The 21,576-nt window shown below is 37.7% G+C and overlaps 3 protein-coding genes across 3 annotated transcripts; all 3 read right to left on the minus strand.

The window, feature by feature from the left end:
• Window positions 1–349: 349 nt before the first annotated feature.
• On the minus strand, window positions 350–12,573 carry LOC126608365 (brefeldin A-inhibited guanine nucleotide-exchange protein 5-like). Its single transcript, XM_050276243.1, has 34 exons — window positions 12,201–12,573; window positions 11,960–12,087; window positions 11,369–11,450; window positions 10,963–11,200; window positions 10,603–10,724; window positions 10,464–10,522; window positions 10,086–10,143; window positions 9,930–10,014; window positions 9,579–9,806; window positions 9,373–9,431; window positions 9,200–9,269; window positions 9,050–9,118; window positions 8,694–8,816; window positions 8,555–8,608; window positions 8,388–8,476; window positions 8,145–8,241; window positions 7,941–8,039; window positions 7,652–7,828; window positions 7,400–7,510; window positions 7,137–7,321; window positions 6,311–6,937; window positions 5,348–5,765; window positions 4,317–4,556; window positions 4,079–4,202; window positions 3,839–3,987; window positions 2,918–3,274; window positions 2,584–2,750; window positions 2,258–2,505; window positions 1,941–2,104; window positions 1,691–1,807; window positions 1,452–1,588; window positions 1,072–1,336; window positions 825–920; window positions 350–728 (listed from the first exon to the last, which is right to left on the minus strand). Exons 2-34 carry the CDS (start codon window positions 12,069–12,071, stop codon window positions 666–668), a joined length of 5,289 nt encoding a protein of 1,762 aa, XP_050132200.1. The 5' UTR covers window positions 12,072–12,087; window positions 12,201–12,573; the 3' UTR covers window positions 350–665.
• Window positions 12,574–14,105: 1,532 nt separating this feature from the next.
• LOC126608380 (E3 ubiquitin-protein ligase ATL4-like) lies at window positions 14,106–14,975 on the minus strand. The gene has a single exon (XM_050276259.1). It carries the CDS (start codon window positions 14,870–14,872, stop codon window positions 14,228–14,230), a length of 645 nt encoding a protein of 214 aa, XP_050132216.1. The 5' UTR covers window positions 14,873–14,975; the 3' UTR covers window positions 14,106–14,227.
• Window positions 14,976–16,169: 1,194 nt separating this feature from the next.
• Window positions 16,170–20,192, minus strand: LOC126608390 (vacuolar protein sorting-associated protein 27-like). Its single transcript, XM_050276270.1, has 10 exons — window positions 19,943–20,192; window positions 19,354–19,410; window positions 19,192–19,259; window positions 18,138–18,348; window positions 17,959–18,059; window positions 17,576–17,651; window positions 17,411–17,470; window positions 17,294–17,344; window positions 17,112–17,190; window positions 16,170–16,460 (listed from the first exon to the last, which is right to left on the minus strand). Exons 1-10 carry the CDS (start codon window positions 20,015–20,017, stop codon window positions 16,381–16,383), a joined length of 858 nt encoding a protein of 285 aa, XP_050132227.1. The 5' UTR covers window positions 20,018–20,192; the 3' UTR covers window positions 16,170–16,380.
• Window positions 20,193–21,576: the final 1,384 nt, after the last annotated feature.

Consider the following 21,576-nt stretch of genomic DNA (forward strand, 5'->3'; position numbering starts at 1 on the left):
AAGGAAATTAACTAAATAAAAAAGTTCAAAGAAATAATCGGCTAAAATTAAAGTTCATAAGAAAAATTGACAACTGCATACAAGTTCAGAAGGTTGATCAACAAATACCTCTAAATTTATGAAAAATTCAAGTGGGTTCTAAAAGCATTTAATTATGTGCTTCTTGCACAAAAACATTTAAGTGTTTTTTCAGAATCCACTTACACTTTTACTAAGTATTGGTTCCAAAACATTTTTGCCAGAAGAGCTTTCAGCCATTTTCAAAACACTTCCAAACAAACTGTTAAAATGCTTTTATACCTAGAAGCACTTTTAACAATTCTTAGCCATTCAAAATAAAAAACAATGATTTTGCAATTAATAACATCTATTAATCATTTTGATTTCGAATAATATCTACTAATCATTCATTGTTACTTAAAATTACACAACAGAAAAGGAGATGATTTGAAACAATAAGAGGCCGATTCAAAACAAATTACGTTCACTCTTTCCTCTCACTTTAACTCTACATTAGGACCATTACAACAAAATTTACTGCGTAAAATGAAAAATTTATAGGCACGGGAGAAAGAATATCAGCTGAACAAAATTAGACCATCGGCGTTTGTCGAAAATCATTTCTGCCGGGACTCTCGTCAAAGTCGCAACACCGGAAAAATAGCTTATGGCAGAAGTGCTTTCAATTGTGCCCTGAATAAATCACCAAGAGCTCCGCGAACATCCATCTGAACGAATCGAGCAAATATAAGTTCTCCCGGAACATATCCTGAATCTCTAATTAGTAATTAAATTTTGTAAGAGGGAATGGCAAACTTGGTTACCTGGTCACAGCATACGAGTTTTGTAAGCAACGGATAGAAGTCTCTCAGATGCCTTCTGAAAATTTGTTGGTTCATAAAGCACATGCCTTTAAGCACCTGAAAGACCAAAACAATGAGGAAATTATCATCGGTTAATACTGCAAATATTCAAAACTCACGGGAAACTGATCCCGTAAAATATTGTCCATCAACAAGCACAATGAGGTGAATCCACCAAACCAATCAAATTGGGGTTTCAAGATTATACCTTGATAATTATCGGAGATCGTAACTCCAGAACCCGATGAATATCCATATTAGTAGTCTCGCCAGAACCGGACTGCAGATCAGATGCCTCCCTGAGTACCTGTTCACAGAAAGACACCAGTTTCTCTTCTGCTAATCCTTCGACTTTCTCTTCACCATCAGTTTCTCCCTCTTTGTCGGCACTAACCCCAGAGGTTGCCTTCTGTAAGATCTCCAGATATATGACAGTTCCAGCTAATTCTTGGCGAAGAAGATTCAGAGGTGGCCTGTCCAAAAGATGAAATAGTCACAAACTATGTTCTTTTGTCCAACAAACTATCGTCCTCAAGGAGAAAATTCTACAGCAACAGAAAATAATTTGTGCACAAGATTTCATCCCACCTCTCATCAGGAATTTGGTGCATGCGTGTTCTGAGATTGGTATATGAATTATAGGAAGCAGCGAACTCTAATGCAGACAGCAATATGTCCATAATAGCAATCTTTTGTGGTGCTTTCAACTTGCTCCAGTATTTCTTCTACAAATTGCAAGCAATTTTATTAGGAACAGTTCCTGGAGACATTTTTACAGACACCAATGGTAACAATATGGCACCCCAAAAAAAATTCAAAATGCAAACCTGAATACTGTCAATGGCGCCAAGCAGTAAAAGTTGAGTGATGCATTTGCTCCTACAAGTTCCCAACAGTGAACTCTCCTCCTCATCTCTGATATCAGGTTCGACAGCCTCAGGCGCCTAATGCAGCATAAGAATCAAACACATCATAAACGCATGAAAATATGGAAAATACCCACTAAATCTGGATGCCCTGTGGCCTAACAGAATGAACAATAAATCCTGTAGGAATTAATATCCTGCGACAGCATACCCTAATTGGAGAAGATGGTACTGAAGCATCGGATGGAATAGCCTTAGGCTTAGAAAGATTTCTGAGAAACAGATTGTCCATAATTCTTTGACCTATTGTTTGACTCCGTTGGAGGTTTCCAGCTTCAGCAGATTTTGAAGCACTTCCCGATGGTGATGGAAGGCCTACAGTAAAGCTTAGCTCCATCAATCATAGTTTTAAGACAAATATTGACTCTCTAGGTTCTATTAATAGAGGAAATAAATTGTAGTAATCGGCAATTAGAAAGTATTTTTGGATAAATGCAAACTACCATAAACACATCTTAAAAACCTGACCTTCAGATCCATCCGTGTTCATTTGCACCCCCGAGTTTTGTTTGGCCAACACTGGTGCATTTGGATTTCTTCCATTATCACTGACATCAAATTGACGGCTATCCACTCCGTCATAATCAGACTTTATGGAAGGGCTATCACCTGAATTGACCTCTAAATCTCCGATTAGCACCCTATTATTGTTCTTCAGATTCTCAAATCCCAAAGCGTTTAGCAGTTCAAGTGGTTGCGTTGTGTACAAAGCATCTCTGATGACAATAATAAAATGATTAGTATTAGAAGTTAGAACAACCACAAAATATTACCAAATAATAAGAGATTCCGACCTTATGCTTTTCAACAATGTGTCCCAGTCGCTCTCACTAAATTGATGTCCTCCAACTTCAATGAGATGCACCAGTGCACCCAGAGATAATGAAACTACTGTTTGATCAGTCTTTTTGGCACAATCCAAAAGTAGACTGAGTAGGGGTGGCAACATGAAACATACCTCCTGCACAAATGAAATACTTCCACATTTACCTAATCTTTGGAACACCAACTTCAAAATGCACTAAAGATTTAACATTTTTTACCACCAGAAACAAAGATATGATAATACCACTCTGCATTATTTTTTTACCAATACAATTTATACATCTCGTATTTAGCTCAAACTACCTTATAAAACGTGTTGAAAAGGTTGCAAAGCAACTGCAGCGAGTGAATGCTTGTTTCACGGAACCATTCATCGTCAGAAGAAACCAAGCTTTCCTTTCCAGCATGTCTCACGTGATCAAATATGGGAAACAAGACCCGATGAAAAATGCTCTCCCAAAATGTTGATGAGAACTTGGTACCTCTCTCATTCAGTAGATCAAACAAAACTTCAAGTGCACAGCTTCTGACCTCTGGTCTTGGATCCGATGTCAGATCAGACAGACCAGCCAGCATTGGGAACCAATAATGTTCGGTCACATCAAAAGCTGTATCCATATTTACATCAAGAGGCCTCAAGGCACCACCAGGTATAAGACCCTGAAATAAATTGACCAGCGTTAAACACAGAGATCTCAATGGCAACGTGACAAGCTATCAATACAAGCAAGTTGGAAGACAATATATAAGGACATGAACCCACAACAACCACACCACCCACAGAAAAGAAGCCCAAGAACAGTGCTGAGTTTTTTTGGGCTAAATAGCCAGTCACCAGACTATCAATAAAATAAATTAAAAAGCTAAGTAACCCCTTTTCTTTCTTCTTTTTTTTTAACCATTTGAACAATAAGTGCTGTCCAGGACCTCCACCTGTTGTCATGTCATACTGACAATCTCACAAAGCTAATTGGAGTATATGTAAGATAAATTATCAAACCCAATCATTCCAATTTATAAACTTCACCTAAACTTTTATGGATTCAATTTGCTACTAACATAGTTCAGGCTATTTTTGGTATCTATCTGCCAAGGACAAATACTGAAGGAAATATGTGAAAGCAACATGCAATGAATGAAAAGGCATTCACGAAGAGGAAATGTTATGTATTAGTATACAAATGATAGGTTGAACATGCAGTAAGCAAAAATAAACTAGCAAACCTCTGCCAGACGATCCTCACATATGCGCAAGAGTGCAATAGCCTTCAAACTTATACGGTGTGAAGTTCTATTATTAGCAAACCTGATAAGACAGTTGACACAGTCCATGAAACAATCTCCAACTACTTGATCGAAGTGTTCCAAGATAACTGCAAATTTCACCATATTAGATAATACAAAAATTGTGAAGATGAGTAAAAACATCAATATGCAATGAAGAAATGTAAAAGAAATTGTTACCCTGTTCAACATTTTCAAATGCACTCTCAACGATTGATTCCAATTCATCATCTGCAGCAGCTGTAAAAATCATGAAAACACTACGCCATCCAGACTTGATGCTCCCTACTTTGGATTTTATCATCTGAAAAAAGGCAAAAGAATCAATTTTACTTGTAGTAGTCTAGCAGGATAGTTGTATATTGAAAAAATAAATAAGAAGGAAGTGCAATCGGGAAAGTATATTATGTCCACATACTTGAACAATGCAATCAACTATTAAGCTCCTTATGGTTTCACTTCGACTATTGCGCATAAGAACAACAAAAGGTTTAAGAATGTCATTTTGGAATGTGAAATTGGCAAGTTCTGCTCGCTCCAGATACTTCATACCAAGCTGCCTCAGAGAATCTATTGCATACATAGCAATTTTTTCATCACGATGACTCCCAGCTGAAATAAAGTGGTATGCCAAAACAGACCATATTCTAGCCCAGACCTGCAAGACATTATTAGACAGTCAGAATATGGATTAATTAAAAACAACCAAAGCACAAAACAAAATAACACTTCATGACATGAGGTTAATGATGGTTATATTCATGCAGACACCTTATGCTAAGTCACACTTCACATCTCGTGATTCAATTTCCTTAGGTGAACAACTTCAAATACGAACTGAACTACAGAAGGAATTCATGCATGCATAGAAATGCCTGAAGTGACCAAATCAAGGAGTGAGCTTAATCTATGGACCAATCAAACAATACCAGAACCAAGCAAAGGGTAAATTAGGGTTCTCCAACCAAAAGAACCAATCAAATATTTGACCCCACTGGCTCCAAGATAGTAGGCTGGGGTTCATCTTATAATGTGAAACTAAAATAAATGAAATAAAGGACAAAGAACATCCTGATTTTCCTTAAGCTTACCATAGTAGCTGATAAGTTTTAGATTTTAATAAGCATGTGGCCCACAGTTAACATTTAAGAACATTGACCCATTGTGCCAACTTGTTCTGTTGCATAAAGAAACTGATAATTGTACAAAAAAACAAAGGATAGAATGCAACCCCAACAAGAAATGGGGAATTTTATGAGATGAAACAGGGGTACCTTCTATTGTTTAATCCAAAGGTGCAAAGGGCATCCAACGGATCCAATGTCAATACAGGGCATTAACCAATTTACTATAGAGCATCACATGACTACCAGCAACAGATTCACAAGATTCACCATCTAACTTACAAGCAAAAAAAAAAAATAGAGGTTTCGCTAGTTAAAAACATACCATGCGTATACGAGCCATGTTGTAGTAGCTGATCTCTACAAGCTTTTGCAAGCTAAACACACGAGCTGGAGTTTGTTTTAGTTCTTCAGCTGATACGCCACAGAGTGCAGTGAAGAACTCCACTACAGAATCACTAGGAAGCTGAACGCTATTCACAAATACTTGTTCAGAAGGTTTTCCAGCCAACTCTCTTAAAGATTGAAGAAGAGCGTCTTTGGAGATTTGGTTTGATCCTTGCATGACTGTTGCTGCTATAGAAGGAGTTGAAGTAATGAACTCAAGCCGAGAAACACATTCTAAAACTGCATTCCATGTATCTCTAAGGGAGCCAGTCTCTGAATCACAAAGAGAGAGTAGAGTTCGCAGTGCTTCTGCATTTTTACTACGCATTTCCTTCGGAGCATGCAAGAAAGTAAATCTGAGAACCAAAATCCAAAGCTCAATTAGCATTATCATGAATTTTATTTTTGCATCAAATTTCAAAACTGTGATACACAACACAATTCTTTCCAGGTCAAAATACATATTTTCACACTAAATATAATACAAGGTACGGATCGGGGGACACATTTTTGTTGAGCCCACTCCGTAATATATTTCAATGATCCAACCATCTATATTTTAGGTCTTCCCTCAAAGATCATATGTGCCAAAAATCACCCAAAGCCGAAACCATATGACATTGGATTCAATGGTACTCATTTTACATGTTTGTTTGTAGAACCGTATTTGTCCATTTTCTTCACTACAATGAATGTCTTAATGGTTTTGGATTTGTCTAACTTTTTGCAAGGATGATCTATGAATGATGAATTGAAATATAGACAAGTTGGATCGTTGAAATACATTACAAATTGGGCCTAGAAAATGGGTGTCAAAATGTGTGTCAAAAGCGTAACAACAAATTAAATAGATGTAGAAATACAGAAACATTTGGCAGAAGAAAAAGACAAGACTATTTACCTGACCAAAGATGTTAAAAAGGCATAGCGCATGGTATTCATTCCAAGAACATGTGTAATGTGTATTCCAGCTTTAAATCCCTCCATACAGAGAACCACCCTCGACTTATTCTCACCCTCCTCCATTGAAACAGAAAATGTAGCGAGCAAAGGCCATCCTACAGCTTCAACCATAGGCCTTACTAGCTCTAATTGTTGTGTAGTATAGAAGACCCCTCTTTTTGCTCCTTGATTCCGAAATATAGCTTGTGTTTTCTTAATGATAGCTTCACTTTCAGACTTAGTATCAACGGACAAAGCACTTCTGGGAAGAGCCAGATTAAGGATACTGACAAGGCGGCCTCTCTCTTCACCTTCTGGCTTATATTTTCCACTTTTCTCAAGACCAGCAGTCTCATCTTTCATCTTTATCTCTTCTTTAACAATTGAATCGTAGATTTCTTCCAGAAGTTCAGTTGGAGCACACTCTTCTGCGTCATCTACAGCATTCATGCGTACAAAATCTGACTTGGACATTTTAGGCCACACCATTGGATTATGCGCATCAGTATTCAACATTATAACCGCATATGCTAAAATGTATGCGGTGTCTGCATTTTTGAAAAGACCTGGATTATCTGCACAATATCTGCACATGCAATACATTCAACAATGTCACTGTCCAGCAATAAAAATGGCATATAATCTCACTAAATTGGATTTTACACATTTTCATGGATTACATATGTTAGAATCATATGCATGACCATGCAAGCATACTCAGTATACATTAATACACAGAAAATTAAGGAAACAGACAACAACAAAACATTCAGACACCCCAATACCTCTCTGCAAATTTTTCCATGATGCGATCTATCTTTTGAGCTTCCCCTGGAAGTCTGAATCCTTTAAGAAGTTCACGAATTGCAGTGTCAAACTTCATTCCTGAAAACTTCATGGAATCTACATACGCATGCATCACAGCAAGGGGAAATTCTTCATGGTGACCCAAATATTCCCCAATCATAGCCTGACAAAAAAAAGCATTTAAGTACTAAGAAGTCTGTATCATTATAGAAAAGCAACAAATAAAGAACAGAGCTTCCACCTTGTCCAGACTGGGAGTACTTCTCAAAAATTGGGCAACCGAACTGGGTGTATTTTCCACCAATTTATTGGATTTCAGATATTCTACACCCTTTACTGGTTGCCTATTGAACTGCATTATTATTAATTTTCCAAATCAGCTCCAGAGTAGCAACAGATCAGTTATCAGAAAAAACATAATAGTTATATGAAAAATAGAAATTATATGTTATCCAGGTTAATTAAGTTAAGAAAATTGATGCAGATAAACTACCTCAGAGATGGCAGCTTCCAATGTAGATTTATGAGCTTTTGCCTTCTCAAAGTTACTGGTTACATCAACAGGTTCTTTAGCTTCTCCATCTAGAGACCGAGTCTTATTACTCTGGTTTTCTGATTCTCCACGTGACTTTTCCCAATCAACTAGTGATTTAAGCACATTCACGAGACACTGGCAAGGTCAAGGAAAAAGAGGTCATCCAGCAACCTCTGGTAACGCCAATGAATATCTAGCAGGAATAAACATATGCTGAATCTAGAAAGGAGTAAGTTGCTAAACCTACCTGAAGAGATGAACCTTTAATTGAGGTTGCCTGTGATACAGCAACCGTATTTGGATCTGTGTTTTGAGTCCCTTGAGAAATTCTGGATAGACTTGTAACCTATAGTAACAGTCAGAAAACCGAAAACATTGCAGATGTATTAGATGAACAAGAAAGCAAAAAAATGGATAGAAACAGATTGTGAAACAGTATGCAAAATCGTACCATACGCTCAAACAAGTTTGGTGCCTCAAGATCACAATCATAGTTCACAAATATGTCAACAAGCATCTGAGGATCCTTGCAAACTTTTTCAACCATCCTGCAAAACAAAACCTCATTAGAAGACCAGATAAAAAAAGGAAAATATAAGGTTCTCCTGAGACGTGTTGAAAGTGAATGCCACCAAATATTAATGAGAATAACATGCGCATAACACTCATGCAACAACCAGAAAAGCCAACATACCTAAGAACACTTAATTTCTGGCTAATTGGAAAATCCAAGCCATCCAGTGATCGTAGAACTATCAAGGGAAAGAAGATGCCTATTTCACCCTGAATAAAATTTGTTGGCGTAAGGAACTGAATAGATCAAGGTAAGCTTTGTATCTATTTGTTAAATCATACACCTACCTTGAGGCTTTCTCTGAATCGCAACAATAGCACTAAAAAAATTCCTGTTGCATACTGCAGGATGGAAACGTATAATCAGAAGCACTAATCTCATAGCATATTCCATTAAAATTGGAGGAAAGAAAGATATAATGTAAACCTGAAATATGACAGGAGACTGGGAAACTGAAGCCCGCAACAAAGCATATGAAAGGTATGCTTTCACCGAGTCAATAAAATGGAAGTTCCTAGTAAATGGATGGCCAACCCCTTCCAATAAACCCTGAAATACCATAGAATTAATTAATTATTCATAAAACACTGCACATAAATATAAGAATGCTCCTTAAGCGTATAAAAAAATCAAATTCGGCATTCCCAAATCACTCGTTTTCCTTCCGTTGTCTTTTAAATACTACTCTCGATTACTTAACAATATTGCCTCTTTTTTCATGTTAAGCATCCATTGATAAAGCATGCGCATAATACAAGAACAAATTAAATCACTAATATAACCTGCAACAGCTCAAGAGACAAAATCCTCGTCTTCAATGTAACTTCATTGTTGTCTTCCTTCATCCCCATCTACAAACAACAGATTTAAGATTCATGAAGGAGGCTAGGAATTTCAGTCAACAGTTAGAAAACATTGCTCAAAATGCCAACCTTGCAAAGAGTGCGGAAAACCAGTAAGGCATCACGTTGAACTATGGTCATGCTCTCGAGGTCAATCCCTCTAAAAAAATTCCAATGCAGTTATGAGCAGTCTGATATAAAATCATTTGGTGTATATTGAATCAAAGAAGGAGATATCTTAAACAATAAAATCATATCCAAACCTGGTTATCTTTTTACCATCTTCATGATGCACAGCTTTGTCCAGGACAGCCTCTAAGCCCTAAACAAAATAGCAAGGACAATCTTAGTAAAAAGAAAACTTGGGCTACATAAAATAGCCAGAATTGGGATACATAGTAAATTGTGGAAAACACAGATTAGACTGCTAAATTCTTGAGAACATAGATAAATAAAGAAAAACATGTACCTTGATGTCAGCACCGCCAGCAAGATTATGAAGTTCCTCAACAGATGCAATGGGTGTATCTTTGACCTGGTTAAGTTGATCTCCTAAAGTCATTTCTTTCTCACTTTGTCCTTCTGAGGAAGTTTCTTCGGCTTCAGTATTTGAAGTTTCTTCGGCTTCAGTATTTGAAGTTTGTCCTGAAATGGCTTCTATATGTCCACCAGAACCAGATGATGCAACCTCAAGTCCCTGCAAGAAATCACAAACTTTCTAGAATAAGGGGTAAAACAACTCAAATGTATGCCTCTCCTGTACAGTTGTACGAGAGACCACAGATAAAGGCATTCAGAACTGAAGGATTCAAATCCATACCGGATCAGTCTCCATTCTCCTGAATATGATGCTGACCATCTGCGTAAGCATTGCCTTTGACGTTGCTTGGTTTATGGGACTCTTGCTACAAGCCCAAACTTTCATTAGCACTACTTAAACTTGATAATGAGATCCTTTATACAAATGTAAAATTACCTGTGCAGAGCAATATTGTAGCACACTCTGATAACTCCCAGCAAAGGTTCCCCATGTACTGCATTTGAACAAGTTTTAAATAAAAAGAATAATTTCTCGCACTAAAATTGCAGCAAAGAAAAGGCACAATGAACCAGAACCAGAACCAAAATGCATATGCACAGATTGACAATATTTAAGCTAACTGCATATGCATGACTGCAAAGCAAGCAACCATATGCACATACTAATGACGAATATTACGGAGAAAGGACCCAGTACCATTGTACACATGAGTACATTTACATGGATAAAAGGCCCAACTAAGAGCAGACTATAAAAGTCATCTACTAAACTAGAAAAATTATACTTGATACACAAGAATCCCCGATAACGTACCCCTAAACTTCGTGGATGCCACGGCAGTAAGAAGAACCTTCAACACTTGCAGAACGGTACTGCACATCATTTCTCAAAATAAGTAAGAATAACAAGCCACATATATTGAGGGGAAACAACCAATGCACATGGTGCATACCTATCAGGTGATGAGTTGTCAACGCAACTGCAAACCATGTTCAGAAGGTCTGAGAACAGCGGTACACTTTTACCATCCTCTAGACCAGGATCTCCCTCTAAATGATCATATGCAATGAGTTTCTGTGATGATGAAATTTGAAGTACTAGTTAGCTATTACGAGGTAGGTGCACGTATTACGAATTATAGAAATCTACAACTATATGTAATGGTAGCACGAACAAATGGCTAATCATTTAAGAATGCAGACACTGATAGAACAATGAATTTCTTGATGTCTTGTGTAAGGATTCCGTAAAATATCAATATCTTGAAAGCACGTAATGTTAAATCTGCAAATCAAGAAATGAAAATTCATACATGAAGGCAATCCAGAGCAGGTTCTAGGACTTTCAAGTTCTTTGTCTCCAACGCAAGTCGTAGGGGATTCAAAACAAGCTCTGCCTGAGCTCCTTCTAAGGTGTTCCCGGCCTTTGCTAGGACAGTTGAAATAGTTGTGGTGGTGATCGCCGGCTTGGCAACGGACTCTGCCTCCTCAGTTTGAGACTGACCTGGTTCTGTATCAGTTTTTGCAGCTTCACCTTCTGTTTCAGGAGACCTACAAAACAGCAGTAATTCCAAAAGTCAAAAATAGTGGACCTATACGTCTGATCATGTCATTAATCCCATAAAACATAATAAAAAAATTCTACAAATCCGCTTATTAAAAGGAGGAATAGAGTATGGGGCAGATAAATGAATTAATAATTGAACTACAAATACAGACCTTCCATTGTCAGCTGAAGTTGTAGCTTGATTCTTCTCACTTGGTTCGGTTTGTGGAGTCTGGTTGACCTCTTTCGTACTATCTAAAGAGACGCAGAAACACACGTGAGAGAGAGAGAGAGAGATAACTGAAATTAATCACCAATGCTGAATGGAAGAAAGATCATTCATAAACAGAAGTAACATACGTCAACAAGGCAAACTAACTAAAGGCTTTGGTTTTCCATCTGACAAGCTTTAGAAAAATTAGCGAGCAAACGCATTGACGCTGTAAAACCCTAAATAGACATTTCAGTATTCAACCATTCCCAGAACGCCGGAATTTGTTGAGATCAAACACATAAAGCATTACAAAACCAACAAAATCGTGCATTACACTGACATACGCCAACCCGCAAAGCAATCATCAACAAAATTTGATTTCATCTAACTTTAAATACTGCATTTCACACTAAAAATACAAAATACAAAAAACAAACAATTCAACAATCTCGCAACCAAACTAAACACCGGATCATCCAAAGTCCAAAAAATACATGCGAATACGCAATGTGTATGCATAAGTGTATTCACAAGGGAATCAGAAAGAAACCTAAATAAGCCTGAATAGCCTTCTGAAGATCTGCATGCTTCTTAGGAGAGCACTCCTTGAGCATAGACTCGAATGCTCTCGTCACAAAACCGCCAGCTGCGCCGCCCGCCATCTCCGAAAAAGTACGCCTGCAATTCGGATCATACCAAGATCCATTACACATCAATTGCAACGGTAATCGAAGATCGAATGACAGAGAAATAGAGAGAGAGAGAGAGAGAGAGAGAGAGTTGTACGTTACCTTGTTCGAATTGACTGTTGAAGACGATCACATATGCGAATACGTCGTCGTTTAGACTGGCGAGGTGAGAGCGGAGAAACAGAGATCTGGGAATTGGGATAAAGGCGAAGCTTGTCGAGCAAACAGCGAATGTATACTCGAGATCTAATGCGTCGTCGTTTTGGACTATCCGCTGCTGGTATTGGTTTGGTTTACTGGTCTTGCTCTACTGGAGCGGAGCTGCGGGTACCCGGACCTTTGCCACGGCGGATTTGGGTCCTTTGAGACTTCGCGCAAATAAAAATGGAAGCTGTTGATTCAGATTTCAGTTCAGGTCATGTTTCGATTTTGACCCCTTGGAATTTGGAAAATTATTCTTCGGGTCGTTCCTTCTAGTCATCGGTTTAAGAGAGCCCGGGTTGTTTATGAAAAAAAGTAATGTTTTTTCTTGCCAAATTAAAATACTAGTTTATAAACGAGTAAATTTTAACAATAGTTTCTTAACTTTAACTCAATTAGATAATAGTACTTCAACTAAAAATCAATTACCATTAGTTTCTCAACTCATCAAAACGTCTAGTTATGATCCCTCAACTAAAAATACATTACTATTGGTCCCTCAACTTTAATCCAACTGGAAAAATAGTCACTCAATTTTAACTCAATTGGAGTAATGGTCCATCAACTTTAGCCTAATTATAGTAATGGTCCTTCCAACATAACTCTTTTTGACAAATTTCTGACGAAGTTACGAAAATGACTATAGTTACACGTTTTGATGAGTTGAGCAAGATCTCATTTGTAGCAATAGTCATTCCAACATAATTTATTTTGACAAAATTCTAACGAAATTGACGAAAATGACATAGCTACATATTTTGATGAGTTGAATGACCAATGCTAATAGATTTTTAGTTCATGAACCATTGCTCAAATTTAATTAAAATTGAGGGATCATTGTTACAATTTACTCTTTATAAAATTTGGGGTGTGATATCACATACTCCTTTTAAAGGCGACCACAAGTCAACAAGACTTCCCCGCTTTGGGAGAACATCTATCTTATGCAACATTACTCCTGCTTTGTAAAAAGTTTGTTTCCACAGCTCGAACTCGTGAACTTTCAATCACAATAGTGCAACTTTTCTGTTATACCAGTTCTCTAATTTCTTAAATACATCAATATAATTACCTAGGCTAAACCAAACGGTTTGGTTGTTTTTTTTTTTTTTTTTGTAAGTTTGGTTCACAATACCGAACCAACCCAAAGATCAGTATGGCATGTGATTGTAAGTTTTAAAAATCATCGGTTAATCAAGCAAACTGCACATTTTAATGTTATTTTTACTATAACTTTTGTTACATGTTATGCACAGGTTACAGATAAATTCTCCTTGTCACCAAGAGATCAAGAAACAAATACATGATAAAACACAATTGAATTCCATATTTGTGTTTTCATCTCCACATTTTGATGTCAAAACCAACAACATATGATTATTAATTGTTGGTCATTAAGTAACTAAGAAAACATGACTAATAACTTTAATTTGGTAAAATTATATATTACACTACAACCGAATCAAACCAAACCAACTGTTACCAAATTATATATTGCACCGCAACCGAATCAAACCAAATCAATCCGCAACAGTATGAGAAATAGTCACTTGATCATTCTTTGGTTCTGGTAAATAAAGGATCCATTAAATTAGAAAATCATCCCATAGCCTAGCCCAAAATTAACTCAGTTTTTTACGAAATGATACTCTAATTAAAATAAACTCAAATTTTGACAAAACAATATTCTAACAATTTATTTCGATTTGAACTCGAGTGCAAGACAATATACTACCTGTCCAGCTGGATTAAAACCGAGTTAAAATTGAAAACGCACCAATTGGACAACTGACTTAACTCACGATATAATTCACAAATATCTATTTATTTATCAATTTGGACTAATCAAGAATTACATTTTAGAATTTACACAGTAACACCTCGCTTAACCAAAATGGCTCTCTAGGGTAAAATTACAGTTCTTCAAATCACAACACCAGATCATCCCCGAAAAGGTAGAGCAGTCTCTCAACAGCCCAGCTGGGCTGCGATCTGCTGTGATCCCAGCTCAGGCTCTGTATCTGCGATGACGTCAGCAATGGAGTCCTGCAGAGCGGGCAAGTCTTGTGATTGTCCTCGTCGTGATGGTGATGATGACGATCATTGTACTCCAGCCACCTGTCAATGCACTCGGTGTGGAACACGTGGCAGCAGTTCCGCATCTCCCTCACCTCGTCCCCCATCTCCAGCTGGCTCAAGCACACCGCGCACGTGTCGCAGTCGCCGCCGCCGTTGCTTCCGTAATTCCCTCTCCGCCTTGTGACTTCCTCGAAGGTGGTCTGAATCAGACCGTCCCTGATCAATTGGGTAGAAGCAGAGGTGGAACGGGAGCAAGATTCTTTATCGTACTCCGCCTGTAGGAAATCAAAACCCTGCTCGGCGGCTGAGGAAGCGGAGGCGGAGGAGGAGGAGAGTGTTTGCCTGAGTCTGAGCGCCCAGAACACAACCCATCTCATCAAAGCAATTACAAAGGCCGCTTTGTACAGTACGTGGCTCAGTATCAAGGCCGATGAGGACGCGTCGTCGATGACGAAGAAACCCATCGGAGCAAATGCGAGCAGCGAAGAAACCATATCAAAAAAGAAATGCAGAGCAAGCAGAGGAAGAAGAGAAGAAAAACGGGGGAGGAGGAGGAGGAGGAGGAGGAAGGAGGAGGAAAAGGGGAAGTTCTCAATGGCATCCGGCTGCTTTTAAAGAGGTGGGTTTGCGTTTGTGAAGTGGAAGAGTCATGCGTGTGGAGCCCCCTGTGGGTCTGTCTGCTTTTTGGCTTTGTGGCCGACTGACTCGTCACCGTTGTCGTTTAATTTGTTATTGGTTGATTTATTTGTGCGTTTCTGAGTCGGTTGCAAAGGTCGGTGGATCAATGGTTTTAAATACGCTTAATTATGTTTGTTTAGTTGATTAATTAGAAAGATTAGTATGTGGAATTAGACTATTAGTGTATAAGTTCAGTTCTGTAATGCATCATCATTAAAGGTTAAACATGTGGATCTGATCATAAGATTACAACTAACTTTTTTCTTTTAATTTCGTCCCCTTGTTTATATACCTACTATGATGGCCAATTGTGTTATGAGATGGGTTGCCAATTGTCGTCCATGTGTCAACTCACTGATATGTTGTGAGATTCACTTATATTAATATAGTTGTCAATTAGCCATTGATGCATGTTTACATCAATAGTTGACAACCATCATAGTCGCTTACATGTACATGGGTGGTAGCTAGCGGTTGATAGATTATGAGATCTAGTTAGACTGACCACGGGCAATCATACAAGCGATTGTGTGCACAGTTGTCATTGATGACATAGATGACAGTCATCTGCCGATACATTTTAATAACCACTTAAATCAACGACATGAATTATCAATCATTAATGCTTTATAAGATTTCACTTGCATCAATAGCTGACAACCGCTCCGACATCTCATTTTCTTGTGTCATTTGCACTCTACTATTGAACTTCAAGAATGCATAAGTGGATACCTTTTTTTTCTTTTGATAAATAGCTTTTTCATGATACGTGGGCATGACTCATTGCAATTTGCATGCGTAGTTGCCACCTTTGATGCACCAAATCCTAGTCACATTCCACCAAGGTACAACAATTCTTCCAAATTTCCCATTACTTTTCACCGTGATTAGCGATAAGAACGCACCCCACATATGACCGTTGCCTTATTGCTTACGTCCTCAATGCAAAAGTTGACTAAAGCCACTTACCAAAGAAAAAGTTAAGTGGATGATGCCATATTACCTTTCAGCAAACACCAAAACCCACAAAAGCATAAACTTTATTGCATAATTCGCATCAAAATCCAGGATAAGGTAATAGTGTCCCAATCACAAACAGAAGATGATATGATATTTCCAATGCTATCGGAGCAAACTCTTATTGACACTCAAAAAATGTAGCGTTGCTTGTCCTTTGCCAAATGTGTCATATATAACAGAAACCCATAAGGTAGTTTGTCAAAAAATCTTCTCGAGCGGAAACAAATGAGTTGCACACGTATCTTAAAAATGGTTATACATCAGTCTTTGGATGCTCAATAGCTTAGCCGCAGACTTGCAGTTCTCACGCTCTTTTATCTTCTTCCATCTTCTGTCGCATTTTGTACTGGAGCGTGGCGGGAGCACAGTCCAATGGTGTTTCCCCTGTATGTAAGAAGGAGCCAGTCAAGAAGTGACCAAGTGATGCAATCTGTGAACAAAAGTTGCCTACTAGCTACTAAAGTGTTCTCGGCTATTATCCAAATAAAAGGTCGTACCCAGTGCACAAGGCTCCCGCTTTACGCAGGGTCTGGGAGAGGTGAATGTCGGCTATTATCCAAATGTAAGCGAAAAAAAGAGTTTGTCTATGACTCAAATGAACAACATTGATATTTATATTACTTTTCTTTCATCTATGACTCCAGAAAACAACATTGATACTTATGTTACTTCATTTAAACAGGTACCCGCTGCACGCACCCCACTTCCATGGGGGTATGCTCCACGCTGGTAAGACATGCACCTTTATGGAAGAGGTAAGACAACTCATGGCGGTGTCTTGTATTCCAGAAGCAATGTTGCTCTTATTATCACCACCTTTCATTTCCTAGCTTTTGGGCAGATGATAGGAGAGATTCACCAAAAGAGACAACCAGATGGATACAAAACTAACTGAAGCACAATTTGACCATTCAAACACAAAAATTTATGTCGACAGGACATTCCCCACTCATGCCTTGGCTATCTTTATTAGCTACCTTACCAAATAAAGTTCCAACAACAATTTATATTCTAAGAAAACTGAGGAAAAATTACCCTGTGCATTCTTGTAGTCCAGGCGTGCTCCACCGTCCATGAGGGCAAAAACTATATCAGTCTGATTGAAGACTGCTGCCTGACATTAGTGTAACAAAAAGAAGTTTAAGCCCTGAAACTATTGATACATGCACAGACAACTACGACCATCAAACAGAGAGAGAGAGAGAGAGAGATCATACTAAATGTAGCAAAGAAAGTCCTTGCTTGTCATGGTAATTCGCATCAACACCCTGCCAAAATGAGAGTGCTTCATAAAATCCACTTTCTAGATATTAATTTTACTCTAATGTTAATACCTCACTCAGAAGCTTCTTGACGGCAGCAACGTCACTATTCTTTATAGCTTCTCTCATACCCTAAAAATGCACATAAAGAAGTCATAATCTAGAGCAAATAAATTTCATAAATTTCTTCTGCATGATTGTACCTTTGGTGATTAAATATAAAACTTGAAGTTATACCTCCCCACTGGCTTCATAATCTGTCTGGGTTTTATCAGAAATTCCATTGTTTGCTTGGCCAAGATTGAAGACAGAACTGCAAAGTTTATACAAATAATTACACCATACACAGTGTACCTTGGGACAAACATCCCACATTGCCAGTTTACAGTTAAGCATAATGCAAAAACATTATTGTTTACCAACATCAATGAATTAAAGTTTACAGAAACAAATGGATGAAATGGCCACTATAGAATGGCTACAATTTCCGAATAGAATTGCATGTCTACATTGTGACCTTATCACACAGAAATAGCAGAGCAAATGAAGATTCAAAAATTATCCATTATGTCAGGCCAGGAGTTAAAGATATGGCAGGCAAAAACCTAGAGGCAACCAACCTCTGCTTGCTATTAGACGTGGAAGCTTTGGGTTTTAAAGTAGTTTCTGTCTTCTTCGGTTTTGGAGTCGGCCGAGGGGCAGAGGTGGATATGGTTTTGCTCTGCCACAAGCAAAAATATGACCTTGAGACAAATACAAGGTGCAGAAGAAACGTCCAAAGAAATTGGAAAAATTATACCTGTAAGGGAGCTGCATCCACGGATGGCGCTGGCGCTTCACAAATACATAAAGGCATTCCACACTTGCAGTCTGAATTGGCTGACACAGGCTGATACTGTACAGTTGGTTCAGCCTTTGAATCTACATCTGCATCAATGTCCAATCTAGAAACTGAAGCTGTTACACCATCAACTCCATCTGAAGAAGCTTGTCCGTCACCTTTGGTAGTTCTGTGCGAAAAGAAATTCCAAAATGACCAATAGTACAAAAGGTTTTTCATTTCCTTCAGAGAAAATAAAAGGAAAAATAATTGAGAGAAGAAGAGCAAAGGACAAGATATCCCAACCATAGCAATTTGGCGTGGGGTGGCATATGTAGGCATAAATAAGAAAGATAAGAATATCAGAATGGAACACAGAAATAAGGTGGAGGCTTGTAAAGTGCTCAGTATTCTTCACTAAGCATACTTTTTGAGCAGTACGGCAAAAGGAAAGAGTAAGAAGTACAAGTGTATATGAACAACTACACACACTAGGGGAAGGCATGCCATGAGTCTCCATATGTAAACATGATTAAGAAACTAGTACACCTGTATGATCCTTCTCAGGTCCGTTAGCCAATTATTGCCACTAAAGCACCATCACAACCCTGAAGGCCTAGTAATACTTTATTACCAACTACTTAACAAACGAGTAGCCCTTGAATGTTTAATGAAAGAAATAAATACCAACTTTAGAACCAAGGCAAGATGTAACCTGAACTGTAGCTTTCTACCGGGAGTTGTCATCTGTGGCAACTTCCCTTGAGTTTCTATTTCTAGTCGACTACTTAAATTGGTTGACTAATTCGCAAGCTTAGCTCACCAAGATCTCATTAAAAATAGGATTTCAAGAGTCTTAAGCTGTAGCCAGTGATCAACTCTAGTAGTGACAGCACAAACGTCACAGACAAAATATATTTACAATTAGAATGGAATGGAAGAATGAAAAATGCCAAAACAGATATGATATACAACTGAACAAGCATGTACAGATGTATGTGTATTCTGAAATGTTCAATGAGGAGTAATTTACCGAGAGCAGTCATTGAAACATTCACTGCAAACTCTAACGGGTGAATAAATGCCAAACTGTGGTAAAGCCTGAGATTGCAAAAAACATGATCACTCATTAAAAGTTCATCAACTGGAAACTTTGCTGCAAAGATAAACAAAGCTTTAAGGAAAACAAACACACCATTTGGTTTGCCGAGTGTTCGTGGCACAATGTCCGCCCACATGATCGGCAATGATGCTGCATAAATGATAAACTAAAGCACATTAATTGCACTGAAGAAACTACTCCAAAAATAGTAAATTCAGTTATAAGCATTTAGGTTCATTAACTCTAAAAAAAACTCAGTCTCCCTGATGTCGATTTCTGACATGTAAGTTGCTTACGACAATCACAAGCAATAAATGCTGAATGCTTAAGTCGGATTCAAAGCTTGTAACTTGCAGCAAGATGATCAATCAATAATACCAATTGGGGAAAAATAAAAAAATAAAAATAAAAAAACCAGTTTTAGATCATCATAAAAGAAGCATCATGGCCATAAATATCAAATTTTGAGCTCTGATCGTACCCAATTGGGAAAATTTCAACAAACACACAAAACTTTGAGATCCCAATAAAGCATGGGACGCCATGGCAGTGGAAATTAAGTAATGGGGTCCTTCTGGATTCGATGGGAAAGACAAATTAGGTAAAAGGGTGCTTCTAAATCAATCAAATTCCATTAATTTCTGAACGAAACAAAAAAAAAAATGTACAGAGAGACGAGTACCCGTCGCCTGAAAGCGTTGAAGCTGCATTTGCAGACGTCGCAGCGCGGAGCTTCTTGGAAAGAAGGAGGCTCCATTCACTCGCAGGCAAATTGTGGATTGTGGATGATCGATTTTTGATACAGACCGAGTCAATCTTCAATTTTCATGGCTGCCTCCCCCATCGAGCTCAGATTAGTTGATACCAATTTTCATCAATCGGAAACCTTGCTGCAAAGATTTCGGGTTACCCGCCGAGTTTGGATTCCGGGTTTTTTCTTTTCTTTTCTATCATTTTATTGGGCCATTGGGCTTAGTAGGCCCATTTACAAACTCTCTAACTAAAAACTAGTCCTTGAATTAAAATCTCTACCGACCTCTTTGACGAAGATATTATCGTTATCGACACATTATTGATACATTCTTGAGACAATATTAGTATAATATTGGCCTAATATTAAAGGTATTTTCGTCAAAAAGGACTATTAGATATTGCATATTTGAAAGTAGGGCTAATTTTGGTTGGTGTATTTGTAAAGCGGCTAGTTAGCTCAATTTTCCTATTCTATTTTAGTTTCAAAGGATTAAAATTTGAGATATAAATGTTAAATAATCACAACTGTCTGGAACAGTCAATGTGTTGGATGGTGCAGATCATCTGCAGACTCATATTCGTTTTCAGAAGAGAATACCGAATACGACGTTGCAAGTGGTAATTTAATTTTGCAAATTATAACATGTGATTTAAATGTTGATAGTTTTTTAGTTAGGTGATATAAATTGATAAGATCGACTTGTTGGGAAGAAAAAAAATGTTTTAATTGCTATATTAAATCATATAGACAATTAAGAAATAATTCATGCAATTATATATCAAAATTAATGCATGTGCATGAGTCAATAATATTAAACGAACATGACATAATGGATTAGAAAAATCTGAAAATTCGGGCGAGGTAAGTGTTAGACACTTTGTCCTTAAGACAAGTTTATGCCTCACTACGTTGCTCATGATTAATCAGCGCTTATCTCCTAGGACACAACGACCACATCCTTGTAATAGTAGCACTCCAAATCACAAAACTCCATGAACCACGATTGTGTTGAAAACCCTCTCATATGGACTCAATGAGATTCTATAATATTTAGCACACTCTATGTATGATTATGTAAATGCAAAGTTATTTGATGATTATAAGGAGCTTCCTTATTTATAGAATTTGAGACACCTATTTGGAAAACATGTGATCATTCATGAATAGTCAAAAGTTGCAACTCTTCATTAGGATAGACACATATTTCCACCAAAAGACATCGCTTCTAATTTTCATTTAATTATTTTATTTAATATAATAATAATAATAATAATAAATTTTCCAACAATCTCCCTCGTGAATGGAAATTGACTCAACACTATGCAAATGACAATGCAAACACTAGAGAGAATTCAGTAAGAAAATTACTGCATCGAGATAGGTGGCTTTTGGCTTTAAACCTTTCGTAATGAATTATTATCGGATTTACTTGACTAATTAATGAACTCGATGTCTTGAACTACTTACCTGTTTGTGTAAACGAAAACAATAGTACTCACACAATACCTTTCCAAACACCCCATGGTTGCTCAGTTGTGTTCATTTCGGCCCTGAACAATTCC

Source organism: Malus sylvestris, chromosome 2 (assembly GCF_916048215.2).
Source record: "Malus sylvestris chromosome 2, drMalSylv7.2, whole genome shotgun sequence".
Classification (NCBI taxonomy): Eukaryota; Viridiplantae; Streptophyta; class Magnoliopsida; order Rosales; family Rosaceae; genus Malus; species Malus sylvestris.

What these genes read in the sequence shown, in the direction of transcription:
- LOC126608390 (XM_050276270.1), bottom strand. Translation starts at nt 20,017, where the DNA reads ATGGAGCCTCCTTCTTTCCAAGAAGCTCCGCGCTGCGACGTCTGCAAA. An exon ending in AACACTCGGCAAACCAAATG is followed by an intron (nt 19,260 to 19,353) that starts GTGTGTTTGTTT and finishes TTGCAATCTCAG; the next exon opens with GCTTTACCACAGTTTGGCAT. An exon ending in GACTTTCTTTGCTACATTTA is followed by an intron (nt 17,191 to 17,293) that starts GTATGATCTCTC and finishes CACTAATGTCAG; the next exon opens with GCAGCAGTCTTCAATCAGAC.
- LOC126608380 (XM_050276259.1), bottom strand. Translation starts at nt 14,872, where the DNA reads ATGGTTTCTTCGCTGCTCGCATTTGCTCCGATGGGTTTCTTCGTCATC.
- LOC126608365 (XM_050276243.1), bottom strand. Translation starts at nt 12,071, where the DNA reads ATGGCGGGCGGCGCAGCTGGCGGTTTTGTGACGAGAGCATTCGAGTCT. An exon ending in GTGAGGATCGTCTGGCAGAG is followed by an intron (nt 3,275 to 3,838) that starts GTTTGCTAGTTT and finishes AATTTATTTCAG; the next exon opens with GGTCTTATACCTGGTGGTGC. An exon ending in TTTTCAACACGTTTTATAAG is followed by an intron (nt 2,751 to 2,917) that starts GTAGTTTGAGCT and finishes TCATTTGTGCAG; the next exon opens with GAGGTATGTTTCATGTTGCC.